At 34.4% G+C, this 19,144-nt stretch overlaps 8 protein-coding genes across 8 annotated transcripts; 2 read left to right on the top strand and 6 right to left on the bottom strand.

The window, feature by feature from the left end:
- Positions 1–91: 91 nt before the first annotated feature.
- On the bottom strand, positions 92–1,411 carry RO3G_03760 (uncharacterized protein; the record flags this gene model as incomplete). The annotated part of the gene is made up of 2 exons (XM_067658350.1): positions 92–1,047; positions 1,102–1,411. The coding sequence occupies 2 exons, from the start codon at positions 1,409–1,411 to the stop codon at positions 92–94; spliced, it is 1,266 nt and encodes a 421-aa protein (XP_067514451.1).
- Positions 1,412–2,215: 804 nt separating this feature from the next.
- On the top strand, positions 2,216–2,818 carry RO3G_03759 (uncharacterized protein; the record flags this gene model as incomplete). The annotated part of the gene is made up of 1 exon (XM_067658349.1): positions 2,216–2,818. The coding sequence occupies one exon, from the start codon at positions 2,216–2,218 to the stop codon at positions 2,816–2,818; it is 603 nt and encodes a 200-aa protein (XP_067514450.1).
- Positions 2,819–4,475: 1,657 nt separating this feature from the next.
- RO3G_03758 (uncharacterized protein) lies at positions 4,476–4,694 on the bottom strand (the record flags this gene model as incomplete). Its single annotated transcript, XM_067658348.1, has 1 exon — positions 4,476–4,694. The coding sequence occupies one exon, from the start codon at positions 4,692–4,694 to the stop codon at positions 4,476–4,478; it is 219 nt and encodes a 72-aa protein (XP_067514449.1).
- An 868-nt stretch (positions 4,695–5,562) lies between these two features.
- RO3G_03757 (uncharacterized protein) lies at positions 5,563–5,865 on the bottom strand (the record flags this gene model as incomplete). The annotated part of the gene is made up of 1 exon (XM_067658347.1): positions 5,563–5,865. The coding sequence occupies one exon, from the start codon at positions 5,863–5,865 to the stop codon at positions 5,563–5,565; it is 303 nt and encodes a 100-aa protein (XP_067514448.1).
- Positions 5,866–6,527: 662 nt separating this feature from the next.
- Positions 6,528–7,874, bottom strand: RO3G_03756 (uncharacterized protein; the record flags this gene model as incomplete). The annotated part of the gene is made up of 1 exon (XM_067658346.1): positions 6,528–7,874. One exon carries the CDS (start codon positions 7,872–7,874, stop codon positions 6,528–6,530), a length of 1,347 nt encoding a protein of 448 aa, XP_067514447.1.
- A 2,907-nt stretch (positions 7,875–10,781) lies between these two features.
- On the top strand, positions 10,782–13,361 carry RO3G_03755 (uncharacterized protein; the record flags this gene model as incomplete). Its single annotated transcript, XM_067658345.1, has 6 exons — positions 10,782–10,863; positions 10,912–11,372; positions 11,421–11,572; positions 11,628–12,288; positions 12,331–12,463; positions 12,511–13,361. 6 exons carry the CDS (start codon positions 10,782–10,784, stop codon positions 13,359–13,361), a joined length of 2,340 nt encoding a protein of 779 aa, XP_067514446.1.
- Positions 13,362–14,099: 738 nt separating this feature from the next.
- Positions 14,100–14,817, bottom strand: RO3G_03754 (40S ribosomal protein S5; the record flags this gene model as incomplete). Its single annotated transcript, XM_067658344.1, has 3 exons — positions 14,100–14,110; positions 14,166–14,574; positions 14,626–14,817. 3 exons carry the CDS (start codon positions 14,815–14,817, stop codon positions 14,100–14,102), a joined length of 612 nt encoding a protein of 203 aa, XP_067514445.1.
- Positions 14,818–16,281: 1,464 nt separating this feature from the next.
- Positions 16,282–17,420, bottom strand: RO3G_03753 (uncharacterized protein; the record flags this gene model as incomplete). Its single annotated transcript, XM_067658343.1, has 3 exons — positions 16,282–16,724; positions 16,788–17,315; positions 17,363–17,420. 3 exons carry the CDS (start codon positions 17,418–17,420, stop codon positions 16,282–16,284), a joined length of 1,029 nt encoding a protein of 342 aa, XP_067514444.1.
- Between the last annotated feature and the right edge of the window lie 1,724 nt (positions 17,421–19,144).

Below are 19,144 nucleotides of genomic sequence, written 5' to 3'. Positions count from 1 at the left end.
GAGCGATAGTCAGTGAAATGTTTCTTTTTGAAGCAACAACCAAAGGGTCCCGATGATAACAATCTATTCTTTGTGCTTAGTTTTTTGTTCATCATCTGAAGAACTTTGCTGTTAGTGGTTTAGATTCGCTGAGACGAGGGCGCCCAGGACGTTTTCGCTTTGGTTTTGGTTCAGACTCGCTTTCAATTTCTTCTTTGATGTATTCAATAAAGCACTCTTCTTTATCCTCACAACCACATTCGCCATATTGAGTTTCAAGCAGTTTTATAACCCTTCGTAACGTATTTCTTACTTCAGTTGATTCGGGTTTTCTTTTAGGCTCGTCGTTCGTGTTCTTTTTCAAAAACTCTTGATATTTTTGATGTATGAGTAAACCACGCTGCCAGTTCCAACCAATGGTAACTTCCTCACCTTTATCCAGTTCTTCGGTTGTATAAATGCCCATGTGAATGATAATGTCGTCGTTATCATTTGGCAAGATGATGCTTTTGATTTCTGAATTAGGCTGGCATGATCTTCGAATGAAGCGGGCTTCGTTTCCAAATTCACGAGCATCAATACAAGCGTCTAATGAGCGATAAAAAAATATGTGACGAAGAGGGGTTCCAAGTAAAGAAAAGTGATTGTTGGATTTGTATTCTGATTTTAACTTGACTTCTCCTGTGACTTCCATTAAATAGCGATCTTCAGGAATATGTATATCAGCAAAGACACCTTTTAAAGGAATTTTTTCATTGTATGAACCACGCATAGATCGTTTAATAGGTTTAACTGAAACTTTGGGAATACTTGGTATTAAAAGGTTGCTCTCCATAATCATGAGCGATTCTAATCCTTTCACAATAGCAGCATCCAGTGTAACAGGGGTTTTTAATTTGTTCAATTGAAACCAATATTGACGTACTTCTTTAAAAATGTTGGCTACAGCTCTTTGTCTGATAATACATCTTGAGGTATGAACATAACCCTTTTGATTCATTGTCGCATTATCCACCATTTCTTCCTCTTCCTCTTCCTCTTCCTCATCTCTCTTTTTCTTTCTTTCTACTATTAAAATAATTTAGTTTTTCTTTTAATTGTCATTTTTTATATCCTTTATACCTTTTAATTCCTTCTGATGTTGTTCAACAGCAGGACGTTTCTTCTTTATAAGTCGACTGCACCGATTACATAAATAATGTTTTGGAATCTTGTTACGTTTTACATTCACACAAGAAGCATGTTGCCAATCTAAACAGTGTTCACATTGTATAGTAAAACCATCATCACTAGGATCATCACATATACAACGAATGACACCAGAATCGTACTGATCATCAATATCAACTTCTTCTTCTTCTTCTTCTTCGCTACTAGAAAAAGGGGTTTGGTCTTTAAGTAAGTTGGAATACTTTGACTTCAATCTTGACATGGAATATCAACTTCTATTTCTGCTTTTTTTTTTTTTCTCTTGTTAAAAAATTAAAAAAGGAGAGTGAAAAAAAAAAAAAAAAAAAAAAAAAAAAAAAGTTTTCCTCATTTTCTTGTCTTTTATAATGTCAAAAAAGTGAGAACAGATAAAAAAATAAAACAAAAAAATGCAGGGAAGTTGTGACGCAACAGTTGTTTTATTTTGTTTTTCTTTTAAAATAAAAGAATAAAGGCTTATTGTTGCTACTGTACAGTAATCAAGTAATCAAGTTGAATTAGATGAAAATTTTTTAGACAAGAACATAGTTTCTTTTTTTCTTCTCAAGATAAAGAAGTTATATATTGAAGGGAGATAAAAGAGGAAGAGGAGTAGGAATAGTAGAAGGAGAGGTGAAAAGAAAGAGGGAGTTATTCCTGTAAGAAACAAATCATAACCTTTTTTATGCTATAATAAAGTACTAAGAATAATTAAGCTTTTTAATTTAATAACCCTTTTTTCTTCATTAAAATAATAAACAGTGCATCCAACAAGTAATGTCACAGCCAATCAAAATCAATGTCACTGGTCAATTACAAATGATGTCATTGGTTAGCCAAAATTGATGCCACAGGCCAATCAAAATCAATTTCATATTTTAGAAATAAAGCCACTCGCCGTTTTGCTTAGAAATCACGTCGTGATTCTTGGCACCCGAAAATATATAAAACGAGATTGAGTATTTTTTTTCTTTTCTAAATACTTTACAATTCAACATGAGTACTATATTTTTATATGAAGATGGACGCGGAAATGTTATTGATGAGAATGGGTGGTCCTGGGCCCATGGACTATATTGTTGATCAGAGTGAATTTATTGTTGAGAGTATTGCTACTCATACAGAGTACTTGAGAAATGCAGTCCCCAATGAATCATCTCTGACTTGCCCAATGTCATTAGAAAAGCTAAAAAATGAAGATGTTCATATGAAGGAGGCAAAACCAAAACGAGACTATGTGCATTATACAGTCCAGAATAAAGCTAGATTTTTCGATCTGAAGATTGAAAAGTGTATGACTGCTTCAGCTGCAGCAAAGCAGTTGGGCATTCGCCCTCGAATAGCTTATAGGTGGGTTAGTCAGTATAATGCGTGTCCTGACAGTATTTTTGAGAGCTGTAAAAAGACAGGTCGTAAGTGCATCTTAAATGAAGAGCATAAATCGACTGCTGTCAACTTCATTGATGCTAATCCCTCTGCTACCGTTGTTGAAGTGACTGAGCATATACTGAAGCGATTTCATGGTCTTAAAGTATCACGCAGCACTGTTAATAACTTTATGAGACGTGAGTGCAACCTTTCGTTGAAAAAAGTAGATTTTCATTCTATTGAAAGGAACAGTCCAGCAAAGATCGAGGAGCGGCATGATTGAGTTCGTAAATGGGAAAATATGGACATGAACCTCTTGATGAATTGCGTGTTTCTTGACGAGTCTGCATTTGATATCAATATGAAACGCTTTAGGGCTTGGTCCAAAAAAGGCACGCGTGCCATTGTTACCAGGCCTACTACGCGAGCAAACACAGCGTCTATATGGGGGCTATTTCTGCTGCAGGTTTGATTACAGTCGATGTAAAAAAAACCGAGACCTGCGAAGAAGAGAAAGACTGAAGGATACATAAGCTCAGGTACCGTAACAGACCACTATATCACTTTCTTAAAAATGACTCTTGATGAAATGGACAAGCATCCGCATATAAAAGATCGTTATATAGTCATGGGTAATGCGCCCATTCATACGCATGAAAACATAAGGAAGTACATTGAGTATCGAGGATACAAATGTGTGTATCTTCCCACTTACTCTCCTGAACTCAACCCAATAGAACAATTCTGGGCAGTAGCAAAGAGTAAAGTTAAGCGTCATTGGGTTTTGCAGGAAGATACTCTGTCAAAAAGAATTACAGAATCTTGCAAAAGTGTGGAAAAAAGTCATTTCAAAGGTTTCGTTTCACATTCATACAAGTGTTGGGATAAATGTCGAAATAGAGAGCCCATGTAATGGTCACAGGACGCTCCCAAAATCAATGTAGCGATACGAATCAGGTAAGCATTCATCAGGTAGGTTAAGCATATGTGTAAAAAAAAAAAAAAAAAAAAATCTCGAGAGTGTAATGATTTGACTGTTCTTTATTTTTTTTTTTCATAATGATGTTTGAATTTGTGTATGAATATGGTCGAGGCGACATAAAATATGAGCAAGACGCGGCACCTTGGTTACAGATGAAGATGTTAAAAGAAGAAACCAGATTTATTTGTTGTCTTTTTTTTTTTGAAACCATAGCATACGTGACTCGTAAGCTTTCCGGAGTAGTGTATCCGACAAGAAGCTTGCGACGATGACCGGCTTTTAAGCAAGACTGCCAGTTCATACGGCCATTTTGTTCTTTTTTGAATGATTCAACAAATTTAATGTTTTCGTCCACCATTGTATGTGTTCGCTTTGATTGTGGTCCCATGGGTAAAGGTTCAGGGAAATCCAGCTCATCCGATGACTGTGAGGATGCTGAATTATCCACGGTTTTGACCTTTGCTTCATCATTGTAATATATACCTTTTTCGCAAATTCGTCGAATCTTGTTGAGTGGTTCCTTTGAGTTAAATTTATCAAGAATACTTCCAAATAAGCGTTTGTTCGTTGAGTATATCGTTTCCACAGCCGACTGAAAATTTTGTTGGTATGTTTTCTGAGGGTATAATTGCGCGAACGCGATTTGATAAAGAAGGATAATGGTCGGGTCTTCAGAATAAGTATGACAATGCAAAGACGGTTGTTGCTGTTCCAACAGGAAGAGTGGCAGGCCAAGCAGGGGGTTCATGGGATTTGTGTAATAATTATTGTCGGGAATGGTTTCTTTGGATATGATAAAGCATTTTTTTGCCCAAATCAAAGAAGGGATCGTCAATAACCATGGCTTTTGCTCGGACTCCTTGTTGAAATCCAAACTCAGGCTAACTGAAGAAATTTTTTTGGTACCTAACACCAATACCACTGGGAGAGCGTGATAAGTTTTGACGACATTCAACGACTAGGAAACCAATCGTTGGAGGAACAGATCATTGATAGTGTTTTGAACTTCAATCAGCACTGGTGGGAATGACAAAGGTAGATTGGACATATAGAGAACATCACATCTTGAATTATTCCAATCGCCATCAGCCAGAGTGTAAATACTATTTGGGGCATCTAGTAATTCCTTGGTGATAAGATCGACAACATCCTGGTGTTTGAGCACCATTGGACTCATTTTGTCACTACCAGGTATATATTCCAACGGTAAATTCATGGTTAACAACTTATGATGTGACATATTGGATAAAAAAAAAAAAAAAAAAAAAAAAAAAAAAAAAATACATCCAAAGGAACTTTCACTGGCCATTACTTAAAATATATTGCTCAAACGCTGAACTTTATAGGTTAGCATCCTGAAATGAAAGGGTTTTATCTTACCATGGATAATGCCCCTATTCATTCTTCTGAAGAGGTCGAAAGAATAGTAACGAGCAGAAGGTACAAATGTGTATACCTCCCCCATGTTTTCCTGGACTTAATCCTATCGAATAGTTTTAGGCTATAATCAAAAATAAAATAAGGTGTAGCTAATTTAGTGATAAATAGGATCTGAGAACAAGAACGGCTGAAGCCTATGACAGTGTTCCTTTACACCAACTTCAGAACACTATACAACATTCTCTTAATACTTTTAAAAATGCTCAAATAAAGAGCCTATATAATATAGTACATCACTATAAACTCAAATAATAAATACTTTATTGAATGCGCATATCTCTTCCTACGATCTGAAAAAAAAAATCAAAAGGCGTAGATTGGTTTTGACTTCAATGCGTTCTAAAAGTTGTGATTATGTTACTGAAATATTCAATATTATATGCTGAAACTAGATTCTTTTTTACAGTTACAGTTATTAGTAGATTTCGCGCAGAAGGTTTAGCGGGGACAATGACGCCATATTCAATCCAATTATTAATTATTTCCAGTACTTTAGGTTGTAGAGTATGAGGAATTGGACACTGTTTGATATTGGCAACATGATTTGGAGGGGTTGGTAGATACAATACAGCATCAGGAATGTTATATAAAGAGTTCTTATTTAATTATTGATTGGCAACTATGTAAGATTTGATGGCTAAATCAAAGGCCTTTTGTTCTTTATCAGTACCAGCTCGAGATATGTCGGGCTCATATGCTTTATCAACAATAGAATCTTCTTTTTCTTTTTCAGTACTTTTATACTTTACTGTAGCATTCATTAAAAGGATTGAGAGCATACGAAGATCTACGCCAATGTGAATCTTATTATCATAAGAAGTAATACTGTCATCAGCAACATCAAATTTATGTTTAATAACGCGGTCTATATTATCGTATTTGACATTGATAAAATAGGTTGCTTGCATTTGTGGAATCTTATTACTGTTTGCCAGAACATGATAACAAGGGATGTAATTGAACTCAATATTATTAGCGTTAGCAAAATTCTTATTGATAACAGAGACATTAGTACCAGTATCAATGATACCATAGGTGTTATTATTATTTAGAGTGATTGGAGTGACAAATGAAAAAGAAACACAATCAGAATCAAAAGGATTGTCAATGTTTCCTATAGCATTATTGCGTAAAGCAAAAATATTTACGTTGTTGTGATATAAATCAAGATTACTAACATTATTAGGAGAAATTAAATTTCCAAGATGTTCATTAACTAACAACTCATATTTATCTTCGGAAGAGGAGTCATAATGTTTATTGTTTATTTGTATATTATCTTGGCTAGAGTTAAAGGAGAAAGAATTAGAAATATTGTTCTTAGCAATTTTTAAATTTTGACTTGCAAGATTGGTTGAAGGGTTACTTCAAGGCCAGCGGTAGCTTTGTCTTTTTTTTTTTCATTTTTAACTTTTTATATTATTTAGTTTGGTACTTACAGAAGGTCTATGATTATTCAATGCTTTCTTTTTTTCTTCATATTTAATTCGAACAGAACACATTTTGGCGTGGTCGACGGAATATTTTGCTGTTTTACAGTGTGTACAAAAATCTTTTTTCTTCAAATCAGCTATTTCTTGGAAATTTTTTTTGAGTTAAATCGAGAAACGCTGTTGATTGATCTATTGTTATTATTATTAGTGCTGTTGGTGTAATTGGATGAATTAGAACGAGGAGAGGTATTGTTGTATCTTGTATGTTGATCATTTGAGGTGATAAACTTTCTTTTCTTTGTTTGATGATCATTCGATGGTTCAATATGCTTTTTTGATACTTCTTGTTGATGTTCTTTTTGAATATAAATCAAAGCACTTTCAAGATGAGCAATATTTTTAACAAGAATAGCTTCAAATTCATCCCAAGACATGTCAAGTGGCATGGGACCATTACTAGGAGCATATATACTTTCTTTTGCTGTATTAACACTAAAAAAAGGAGGCTTATTGTACTTTTCAACAGTGGCAAGAATTATGTCTTGATACTTAGTTGTAAATAACCTTGTAAGAAAAAGAGTATTAAGGATAGGGTTTGGTACAGATGAAGAAAACTTGGCAGAAGTGGCAAAAAGACGGAAACGATAAATTGAGGCCATAAGGGACTCGGTTGCGCCTTGCCTAAAGTTTACCAGATACTTTGTCCAAGACAACTGTGATATTTGGGAAGCTAAATCGAACTTTTGCGTCAAAAGGCCTTTAACTTGAACCCAACTTCTTTTTTCCTTCAATTCTACGACAGGCCTTTTCACATAACGAACAAACCAATCGTGATCAAGGTAGTTGTCAGACTCTTCAAAACAAATTTCTAAGTTTGGCAACCAATTTTCATCAATCGAGACATCATGGTCGCGAAATTTTCTTTCAAATTCTTTCAGGAACCTTTCTAAAGATGGCTCGTTAGTAGAATTTTTATTGTTTTTGTTACCATCGCGGTGAGTGAGTTGATATAAGGCACTTGCGGTGGGGTCAACATTGAATTTTGGTAATTGGTCACTGGGAATGTACTTATTATTAACATTATGTGATATGAAAGGCACAGTTAAATTAACAAGTTTTCGCTCAGCCTCAATTAAGTTGGTGAGTCTTTGGATGTTTCCTTCTATATAGGATAATCTTTTTTGATTGGCCTCGAGAAGGTGGTCATCATCCATCAACATCAACTTTGAAGATTTATCATCTAAGACTTTCCAAATGTTGTACATGTTGGCTTTTCTTTTTTCCAATTCTGAGATGCGTTCTTCAGGCGATATTTTTGTATCGATTGAAGAAGCTTTTGCAACTACAGATCTGGTCATAATAACATCCTTTTGGATAGATGCATTATTATTTGCTATTAAAACTATGTTATTGAACTGGTTGGCCACATCCTTTGATAATGGTGATGGCGGAGGCTCTTGAGCAGGTTCGATGTTAGAATTCATCGAAAAAATATGGTATTGGTGTGTGTAGTTTGTAGTCGATTGAAAATGATATAAGATAAAAAAGGAAACTTGACAATCGGTGAGTCTCTTGAACCTCTTTATTGAGTGAAGACAGAAGAGAGGGCTCATTAAATACAAACTACATCTTATTTTATAAAATTAATAATTGAGGAACCGAAGTTGCACAATGTAAATTACTAAAGTTGTTTATATGTACTTAAGACTATATAACGTGTAGTATTATATAGAGATAGCTTAAAATTATATAACTTGGAGATCCCGAGTAATCTCACGCGACATTTAAGTATTTAATAAGGAAAGTACGACAAAAGTCATATATACAACCTTTAGTTTTTGTCTTGTATTATATACTTGGCAAAACACGCTAAAATCAACCTCAGCTTCTCCGCCTCTACATTGGCCATACTTTTCCCAATATCACTTCCAAAACATGATAATCAACTTGCGTTCATTAGACGCCCTTATTCTTTGCCTTAGCACCAGTACTTTATCTACGATGAATTATATCTATCTGCCAATTGATATGTCAGTTAATTATGATGATGTGGTTGTTTAACTTCTTGGCTCAAATTGGCTAGATCATACTTCAGGTAAATCTTAAGGCTAGTCTCTCTTTCAACACAGATCCTGGTCTATGGCTTGCTAATCCTGTTTATGCAGCAGTTGTCAAAGAGTATCGCCAAAAGTTGGCAAATAAGCCTACTTTCTTTTATGGTCGCGAAATAGCATCATCACCATTGCAAACTCCGACAAAGCTTTAGGCTTTAGTGGAAAGTAGCATCAGTATTTCACTCGTCATTTTGGCGGACAACGAGTAGATTGATGCAAATAATCAACTCATGCTTTACAACAAAAAAAAAAAAAAAAAAAAACGACAGCAACGAGATTCTTTATCCGCTATTTGTTTGTCTTGTGCTGAATAACAAAGTCAGGTTTCACAACAGGAGATCACCTTCATTGCTGAGCGAATCCAGAGCGAGCGAAAAGAGACGGATGCTGGATATCTTAAAAAGTCAGCTATCACACGACAGGCACAATGTTCAATTTATTGTAGAATTCTGTGGAGTAATATTTGCTGTATGCAAGACTAATCAGAGGTTACAGAGTAGTTTTATACTATATTATGCTTGGTAGGCCCCATATGTCCTTCAAACATTCTATTATGATACGATTGAAATATTCTTCGCTATCATTTGTATGAATAAAAAGTTTAATTCAGAATGAGAATTCTCAGTGAGAAAGTCGTTGGTGTATTATACTACGTAGGCTATACAAAAGCAAATGTGGGAACCTTTAAGAAGAATGAATGAAATGACTGATATTAAGCTATAGGATAAAGATAATCTTCATGAGCCTATGCTTCAAATACATCAAAAGAATTTAGGATTAACTAGATAAATACCAGTTGTATCTATTGGTTGAATCATTGCGATACTTTACACCAAAGATGCTATAGATAGCTTTTGTTTAAGTAATCAGTTTTTATGGCTTAAAAAATGATGTGTTTATAATCGAAAACAATTATAATAAACGATGCCTATTGACTTCATAAATGTTATGAGAGTGAAACTTGTGAATACAAGAATATTTTTATAAAAAGATACGATCAGCCATCTAGAGATATACGGATAAATCTGACGAAAAACCAGGTATGCCCTTTGACAATATATGAAATAAAAAGAACCCTGGCTTTACAGAAGTTGAACTAAAGAAAGACGGATGAATCGGGGAATGGGAGAGTCAGGATTCGCTTTTGATATGTGCTTGAAGGTAAATACAAGGGGATATATAATTGATTACCAGGCAAGTGTTCACGTATTAATTCTCGATTCCATTCATATGCAATGATTTTAAAGAAAGAAAGTTTTGAAATAAATGGTTATTACCAAAAGCCACCCAATGCTAATAGCAAGAAAACACGCGTCAAACTGTTGCAAAAAATGATGATCCATAGTTGTAAACAATCTTTGATAGAGAAGGCGTTTGCGTCATCAAGCTCAAAATAAACCACTGTTAGCTCCCCAATAAGACATATATAAATTGCTTAAAAAATTGCCAAGTTTAATAAAATAGGATTGTTTTTTGAATATTATATCATGTTTTGGAGATAGTAAATGGGAATTCCTCGTAGTATTTAAAATATGTCCTGATTTTGCTTTTTTTCTTTATTCCAATAGCAAAAAACTGTCTACGCAAAGACTACCCTTTGAATTAGCTTTCAATCAATACTTGGGCTATAAGCTATTCAAAAGATAAGTTTATGCAAATCAAATCCAAAAGAGTAAATGTGTCTGGTATAGAAATCTGCTAACTGAACCCAGCCGAATTGTTCACAAACCTACAAATCGAGAGATTGAATGAATGTACGACTTGAGTGAACCAAATATGTAATAAAGAAGTTGCACGTGATAGGTTGACGTGTTTCTTTTTTCTTGTGAAACATTTGTCATTTAAAAGAAAAAAAGAAACATGATTCTTTATGACATTGATATAAGCAAGGCATCATTTGATAATCCTTACCAAACAAAGCAAAAATAAAAAATAAAAATAGAAAATAAACAGATGCACACCTACAAAAAAGAAAAATAAAAAAAATCAAGTCCGTTAAAATAATGGTGTCATTTTATTGGCCAAATATAATTTCTTACTGGCACAGTCAAAACGTCAAAAAAAAAAAGACATATTTTTTGTCTCTTTCTTTTTCTTTTACTTGTTCTTCTTCTATAAAAAAAAAACATGCCATCCAACTCTTCAGTTGATTATACTTTAAAGTGTTTGTATACAAAAAATCCCAATTTTTTTTTTTTTTTATTCTGAATAGGAAAATTAATTTATTTAGATGTCATTGGTATTTGTGCTATGGATAAAAAAGCCAGGTCGAAACCGATGCGATATATATTGGATAGGATACTTGGATATGGTAAATTTGATATTATTATCTTTGGTGATAAAACTATTATTGATGAAGGTAATTCAATCATATCTTATTCAATAAAGTCTCATCCTATTTAAACAGAGGTCGAAAATTGGCCCGGATGTGATTTCTTGATATGTTTCTTTTCAAATGGATTTCCTTTGAATAAGGCCATTCAATATGTAAAACTTCGTAAGCCATTTGTTGTTAATGACGTTTGCATGCAGTCACTTTTATGGGATCGTCGAATTGTATTGGCCATATTGGATGCTGCTGGTGTCCCTACCCCTCCACGCTTAGTCATCTCGCGTGATGGAGGTGTGAAGGTGGATCGAGAAGCTGCTCAAGCGTTTTATGAACATTCGGGTATGGATCTTTGTAGAATCCTTGGGAAATACAATGAAAATACAACTCGTTATCATATCACAGAGGATGCTATTGAAGTGGATGGCGTCGTTTTAAAAAAGACTTTCTTAGAGAAACCAGTTGATAGTGAAAATCATAATATCAATATTTATTATTCAAAAGAACAAGGTGGAGGTGGAAGAAGATTATTTAGAAAAGTAAACTCATTCACTGAAATCAACTGTTACTAACCTATTCTCTTAAAGGTAGGTAATAAGTCGAGTGAGTTTGATCAAAATTTGAATAATCCAGCATCTGATGGATCATGGATCTATGAACAAATGATGTTGACAGAGAATTCTGAAGATGTTAAAGTATACACCATTGGTCCAGCATTTGTTCATGCAGAAACTAGAAAGTAAACAGTCATTAGTAAATAGGGAGGGACAAGAAAGTCTAAATTGATTACTTAGGTCACCTACCGTAGATGGACTAGTCAAACGTAATACGGAAGGCAAAGAAATTCGGTATATAACAGAATTGACAGACGAAGAAAGACAAATATCAGCCAAGGTTTCTGCAGCATTTGGACAGATGATTTGTGGATTTGATTTATTGAGAGTGCAAGGGAAATCTTATGTTATTGATGTCAATGGTTGGAGTTTTGTAAAAGGAAATGAAGATTATTATGATGAATGTGCAAGAAGATTAAGTGAGACTTTCTTGAGATCAGTACAGAGACGACCTTCTACTACTTTACATGATATTCCAAGAGGGATTGCTCCAGAAAACTCTTGGAGACTCAAAGGCTTTGCAGGTGTCTTTCGTCATGCTGATCGTACACCAAAGAACAAGTATAAAATTTCATTAATTGCCCAGCCATTTGTGAATCTTTTGGAAGGGAGTACAAAGGAAGTCGTCTTTCGCCAAAAGCATCAATTACAATTGGTAATCAATGCGATCAATCAATGCTTAAAACTCAAACTGGAACATGAAAATAAATTGGCTGCCTTAAAGGAAATTTTAGAAAGAAAGTGTGATTTACCGGGGACAAAGGTTCAAGTTAAGCCTATTTATGATAAAGAATCAAACAAGTTGCGAAAATTACAAGTGAATGTGAAATGGGGTGGAGAGGTAAGATGATCTACAAAGAGAACTGCTATTGACCCTTTATAGTTTACTCATGCTGGTTTACATCAATCAAGGGATTTGGGTGAAAACTTGCGAAAGGACATAAACATATTAAATAAACACTTGTATGATGATGTCAAGATATACAGTAGTTCTGAAAGAAGAGTTCGTGCAACAGGTATGAATGAATGTAGAATTGTAAAGTAACTCACACTTTTTCTCTAGCCGAAATCTTTACTCGTTATTTCCTTGGACAACCAGAATCGATCGAAGGCATCATTTCAGAAAGTAAATATCTCTTGGATGACAGTAATGCGGCTAAAGAACAAATGGACACTGTCAAAAAACAACTCAAGCATCTCTTGTGCCCGGGTTATGAAGTACCACCTGTTTTATTAGCACAAGCAAACTGGCCATCCGACTATCCTCAACCTCATGTCATCCTGCAGGAAGTGTCAAACACAATGTGTCGATTGAGAAATATCATGAGATTAAATTGGGCTACAAAAAACATTGATCAATTACAACGTCGCTGGTGTTGCTTTGAATCACCTACACTTTTTAAAGAACGTTGGGAAAAGATGTTTAATAACTTTTGTAGTGATTCACCTAATAATTTTGAAAACAGCAGTGATACTCTTTCTGACACAAAACAAAAAAATTCGCTTTGGCCAGATCCATCTAGTATTCCTGAACTCTATGATTCACTTAAATACGATGCTTTACATAATCGACAATTTCTAGAAGCCATCTTTAGTGATCCAGAGATATCAGCTACCCCTTCTCCTTCCTTTGGCAGAAATAATCAGAATTCATTCAGCAATAGTAAAACTGTAGAATATCCCAACAACACTGATCTTAGAAATCTGTATGTTTATGTGCGAGAACTTTTTAATTTTGTTGCTCCTCAAGAATATGGCATAAGTGAAAAGGAAAAGAAAACGATTGGTATGCTGATCGGCTTGCCATTATTAAAGAGTATCATCAATGATCTCGAGAATTTTAAAGATTCAGAAAAACCAAAAACAAGACTTTACTTTACAAAAGGTTCTAAAACCATCACTGATTCTGGTTGACTAATTCATTCTTCTATAGAGTCCCACGTACATGCCCTTTTAAATTTAGTTTATCTTTCCGGTCTACCAACAAAGTTTCCTAGACCTATTCTTCCCGAACTAGACTGTAAGCATTCTTTATAAAACAGTACATAAAATAACCCTCTCTCATTAGTTTTAACACAAATCACATTTGAACTTTACGAAAGAGATCGACATGACGGCACGAATAAAGAATATTCACTTCGTATCGCATTCAGTCCAGGTGCACATTATGATAGTGTTCTTGATTTAGATATGGATGCTGAGCATTGTTTAAAAGTTGCACCCAGAAAGTATGTGTTTATAGACAGTTATTCATAATATCTCACTTTTTTTTTCTATAGGAATTTAATTCCACACTTGTCTTTAGACGAAGTACTTCAATATTATAAAACAGCCTACCTTCAAATTCCTGAATTACATGAAATCGAGCAACAAATTGATCAAGAAAAATTGTATTACGCTCAAGAAGATAATCAATAATCCCGTTTCTGTACAGTATCTTTTTCTCCTTTCCTTCTCATCCATTTTTTTTATGAATAGACTTGTAAAAAAAAATATATTACATTTGTTCCATATAGTTTGCCCTCTTCCCCTTTCATTTCCTCTTTGAATCCAAAACAAATAAAAACCTTATAAAATGTGTTGCAATAAGTTTTTATTTTAAGAAAAGAATAAAAAACACATTGTAACAAAGTACATCCAATGACAAACAATTTATCGGTTGGCTATAGAATAGAAAAGTAAGTAGATGCGCATATAAAGAGAAAATAGAAAACTCACATTTGGCAACACGTTCAAGTTCGTCCTTCTTCTTGATAGCATAAGAGTTAGCAGAACCCTTGGCGGCGTTGATCAATTCATCAGCAAGACATTCAGCAACGGTCTTGACGTTACGGAAAGCAGATTCACGAGTACCGACGGTCAACAAAGAAATAGCTTGGTTGACACGACGGAGAGGAGAAACATCAACAGCTTGACGACGAACGGTACCTTGAGAACCGATACGGGTGGAGTCTTCACGAGGACCACAGTTGATGATGGCATCAACAAGGATTTGAAGAGGGTTAGCATCAGTCAACAAGTTGATGATTTCAAAAGCATGTTGAACGATACGAGCAGCCATAAGCTTCTTACCGTTGTTACGGCCGGTCATCATCAAAGCGTTGGTCAAACGTTCAACAATGGGACACTGTTTTTCGAATCAGTTTTACCGTTCACAGTTAAAAGAGCTCAATCTTACCTGGGCCTTACGGAAACGCTTGACAGCGAAACGACCAGCAGTGTGAGGCAAGTAAACTTGTTGACGGATTTGAATGTAATCTTGAAGAGAAATGTCCTTTACTTCGACATCTTCATAACTCCACTTGTTGAAAAGTTTACGGGTACCATCAGCAGTGGCCAAAACGTCAGCGGGCAAATTCAAAGCAACCATGCTAGCCTATAAATCATGTATAATTTTCCAAAAGAAAAAAATAAATAAAAAAATTCCAAGTTGAAAGAGAGATGATAAAAGGAAAAAGAATAATTCATCAGTACACATCGATCTATTTTCATATCACATCCATCTCTTTCTCTTCTTTATTGGTATGGTCCCCTTTTACCTTTGTTGATTAAGAGAGAAGGTTTGATTAGTGCAGCTGGCATCAATTGTACTTAAGCAATGAGTATACCATAGGGATTGAGCGGTAACAAAGTCCGGTAGTCGTTTGCTCAAAAAGTTCGGACCGGAAAGTTGTGTGACTTGACTAAGCAATAAGCATTGAGGCATTACTCTTTATTCGCTTCTTTCAAATTCCTATTCAATTTTTTTGCATGACTCATCTGATGAAGCTTTTATTATACAAATTAATCATGATTTCATCAAACCGCGCTTCAATTGTCTCCTTTCAAAGTAAGACTAGGGACAGATAGCTGGTGTACCTCAATTTGGGCACAAGATCGCCGAGATTTTAAGTTTTTATTGAATTACCTGAATTAATAGTTCATAATGCTAAGAAACGCCTAGAAGAGTATGGCATTATTCTGTTTTAACACCTTCAGAAAGACCTAAAAAGCGCAAAGCACTTGATTTAAATGCGATTCATGAGCATTTTGCGCAAATTCGAAAAGTAGAAATCTATATTTCTTACATTACGTGCCATAAGGCTTTAAAAGTACCGGGCTTCGATCTTTATGACATAGCAAAGAAGCCTAGTCTCACTAACGAATAGAAGAAAAGGATTCAATGGGCTAAAAATAGAGCTGATTGGTGAATGGACAAGTGGAAGCAAGTCGTTTTGTCTATTGGAGCAAAGTTCCAGATGAAGAGTAATCATCACGGCTGTTGCGTGCTTTTTTTTTTTGCCTGGTGAAAGATATTAGGAGGGACCTGTGATGGGTACCTTCAAGTTTATAAAGGGTTCAGTTATGCTAAGGAGCTGTTTTCGAACGGTATAGACTCTTTGGTGGCCGTACATGAAAAGATAAAACTACATACACCGACACCTTAAATCCACCAAATTTGATGGTAAACTGTGATAATATAAAATAGGGATCAAGACTAATAAAAAAAGTGCTTTCAGGGGAACTCCTCTGCTTACGAGTGGATATTCTGTTACTGTGAAAAGTTGCACGAGATTAGTAAATTGTACTATAATAATGCTGTGTAGCTTTTAAATAAATAAATAAAAATGAAGAATTGTGAAAGATAATCTTTTTAAACATTGACAATAGGAGTTTTGTTTATGCATGGTGGCCGCTGTTTACATTTGATTATAAAATGCTCTGCAATGTGCTGTTCATAAGTGAATATTCTCCTTTTACAAAATAAACTGCATTAATTTAATATTTTCGATAAGTATTTATTATTAGCTTTTGTTGGTATAAATTCATTTTGTACAGATAGCAGAAAAACTGATTAGTTTTTAGGAGATTCCAAAGTTTCTGCTTTTTTTGCTTCATCACTAAACCCTTCTTCTACATCACTACTCATCTTTGAAGCAACTTGCTTTACTTTTCTAGGATCACAGGTATCAAATTCTCTTTCCAGTTTCTTATATCCATTAACACGGTATATAATCGCACTAACAATCCAAGTGAGGATAAATGCTCCTACAATGATAATACCAATATATTCAAAGCTATCAGACAGGAAATACCAGAATCTCCACCAGCCATTATCCAACTCTAATTGTTCACCAATCATCGAAAATAGCTCAATCAAGGCAACGACTATAGCGACAACAACACTTATAGATGTAATTGTAAGGTTATAAAAGAGCTTTCGAACAGGATTCACATAAGCCCAAGTATATGTAAAGAGCATCAATATGCTGTCAAACGAATCAATCAAAGCCATACCTAATCAAAAAATAATAATAATAATTTGAGCATATTTCTAAGAACAATGTCTTATTATCTTACCAGAAGCAAACAATAGAGGAAGCAAGATAATAATCCACATAGACATACCATTGGTAGCCTGAATAGCTGTTATTCCTAATAAGGTAATTTCGGAAGCGGTATCAAAACCGAGACCAAAAAGAAATCCAAGAGGATACATTTTCCAAGAAGCATCGATAAACTTGAAGACAGGATAAAAGAAGCGCCCGAGTACACCCTTTTTCATCAAGTATTCTTCAATATCAATTTCGGTATAAACACCATCTCTTTTCACTTGACGCATTGTACTGATCACACCAAGCATACAAATGATGTTGAGAATCGCGATCAACACAAGAAAGGTAATGGAAACAGAGGTTCCGATGATACCACCGATCTTTGAAAAGTCATCGATGCTGTTCGCTACCGCATTCGCAGTGGCTGCTACGATTATGGAGGTGATAAAGACGACAGTGGAATGACCCAAGGAGAAGAAGAGACCGACACAGACTGGTTGTTTACCGGTACTTAAAAGTTTACGGGTTACATTATCAATAGCAGAAATATGATCTATAACAATGGTTAAGATACTTCATACAGCATGATCCTTACATTACCTGCATCAACTGCATGACGAAGACCAAGTAAATACGCCAATGTTCCTGTGCCCACCATGGAAGGATAAGGTTTAAATACGATAATGGAAACGATCCAAATTATGATATTCACACAAGCCAAACCAGCCAACAGCAAAAGAACCCTTGGGCGAACCTTATTGGGATCAGGACCGAAGAAGATTTTGTATGTAAAAGAGTCTTTTGTTAGAAATCTTAAAACAAATTGATTTAGCCTCCCTAATTGGACATTGTCTTTGGTCTCTTCGGTTTGCATTGATAATATAGAGAACAACTATAAATTGGTCGCTTGATCTCTTACTTTTTTTTTTATAAAATAACAAAAGAAGGTATATTTGCATAAGTATAATTTCTTTTTTTTTATCAATGGTGACTGTAAAAATTTGAGGAACCTTATCTTATTTTTTCTATCTTGTACTACCAAAAGAAAAGATCAAAAAACCATCTACTGTACTGTTTAAAGCTTATGCAAACGCACATACGGTAAAACGGTGAATAAAACGTATTTTTTAAAGTTGAAAAAGAATTTAGTGTGATAATAAAAATACAGAAGTTTCACTACTTGAATAAATGATGGATTTGCTGCTTTATTCATGTCTCCATATTTCGTGAAAATCTATTCTAGATTTTGATCGAAACACTAGTAGTTCATACTAGATGAACGATTTGGGATTTAAGATTGATCTTTTTTCAAGCTATATTTACTACTACTGCTTTTGGCAGAGCTTCTAATTAGCAACAATAACAAAAAACATTAAATGTAGTTTTAATTTCACAAATACAACATGTTTGGTAAATATATTTTAGCTGGCTTAAAGTAAAAAGTACCCTATTAGTGCATAAAGCAACAGTCTTTTTAATTGCTTTTCTAATGATTTCACAAAAGCGGTATTTTTGTATTGTAAGAGGATGTATTCTAATAACTTATATTGGTTAGACAAGCTAATACAGCCTCGCAAGCTATTATATGTTGACAAATTAATCGTGGCATATGAACTGTACATTCCCAGTTCTGCACACGCGCATTATTTGCTTTATTATCGGTGATACCCTAGCATAAATGCTTATGTGTCAATAATATAGCTAGTATCAGCGATTCCTTAAATGTACAAAGCATGTTGTGTATCACAATCTGAAACATTGAATTTGAACAATAAGTCAAATTTCAACTTTCACACTTTGTTAGATTAAAAAAAATACTTTAATTTCACCTGATACAACATACAGTAAGAATAGATAGGATTGAACTGGAGGAATGCAAAACGCTTTTATTTAATCCTTTTGACAAAATGATACCTTGATATACATGTAACTATAAGAAATTTGGTAAAACAAATGTTGATGCAGCAACGTATAGAACATTTATTAGAGTTTTTTTTTGAACTTAAAGCTTTGGATTAAAGTCAATCCAAGTTATCAAGCTTCTTTTTTAAATATCAAATAATCAAGCTGCGTATGTATATTAATGCTAAAAATGACCAAAAGAGTCCAGTTTACTGTACAAATACCTTTTTGAGTAAATATAAACCTTACCTTATTCTTTTTGCTTTTCATTTCATATATTAATATTCTTTTATAAAAAAGTAAGTACTTGGAATTGTTTGGTTCACAAAAATAAAGGAGTAAATCCAGCATTTTCACAAAAGACAAGTGTAAAAATTGTTTATCTTTTAATATTGAGTATAATAGTCATATTGCTGATTCTTATGTCATTCTCAAAGGTAAGGCCACTAATGATTGGAAAGGTAAGCAGCATGTGGCTTT

The sequence above is a fragment of the Rhizopus delemar genome, genomic scaffold, assembly GCF_000149305.1.
Source record: "Rhizopus delemar RA 99-880 supercont3.2 genomic scaffold, whole genome shotgun sequence".
Lineage (NCBI taxonomy): Eukaryota > Fungi > Mucoromycota > Mucoromycetes > Mucorales > Rhizopodaceae > Rhizopus > Rhizopus delemar.
The sequence above is the reverse complement of the archived record's forward strand: the minus strand, read 5'-3'. Positions and strand labels throughout refer to the sequence as shown.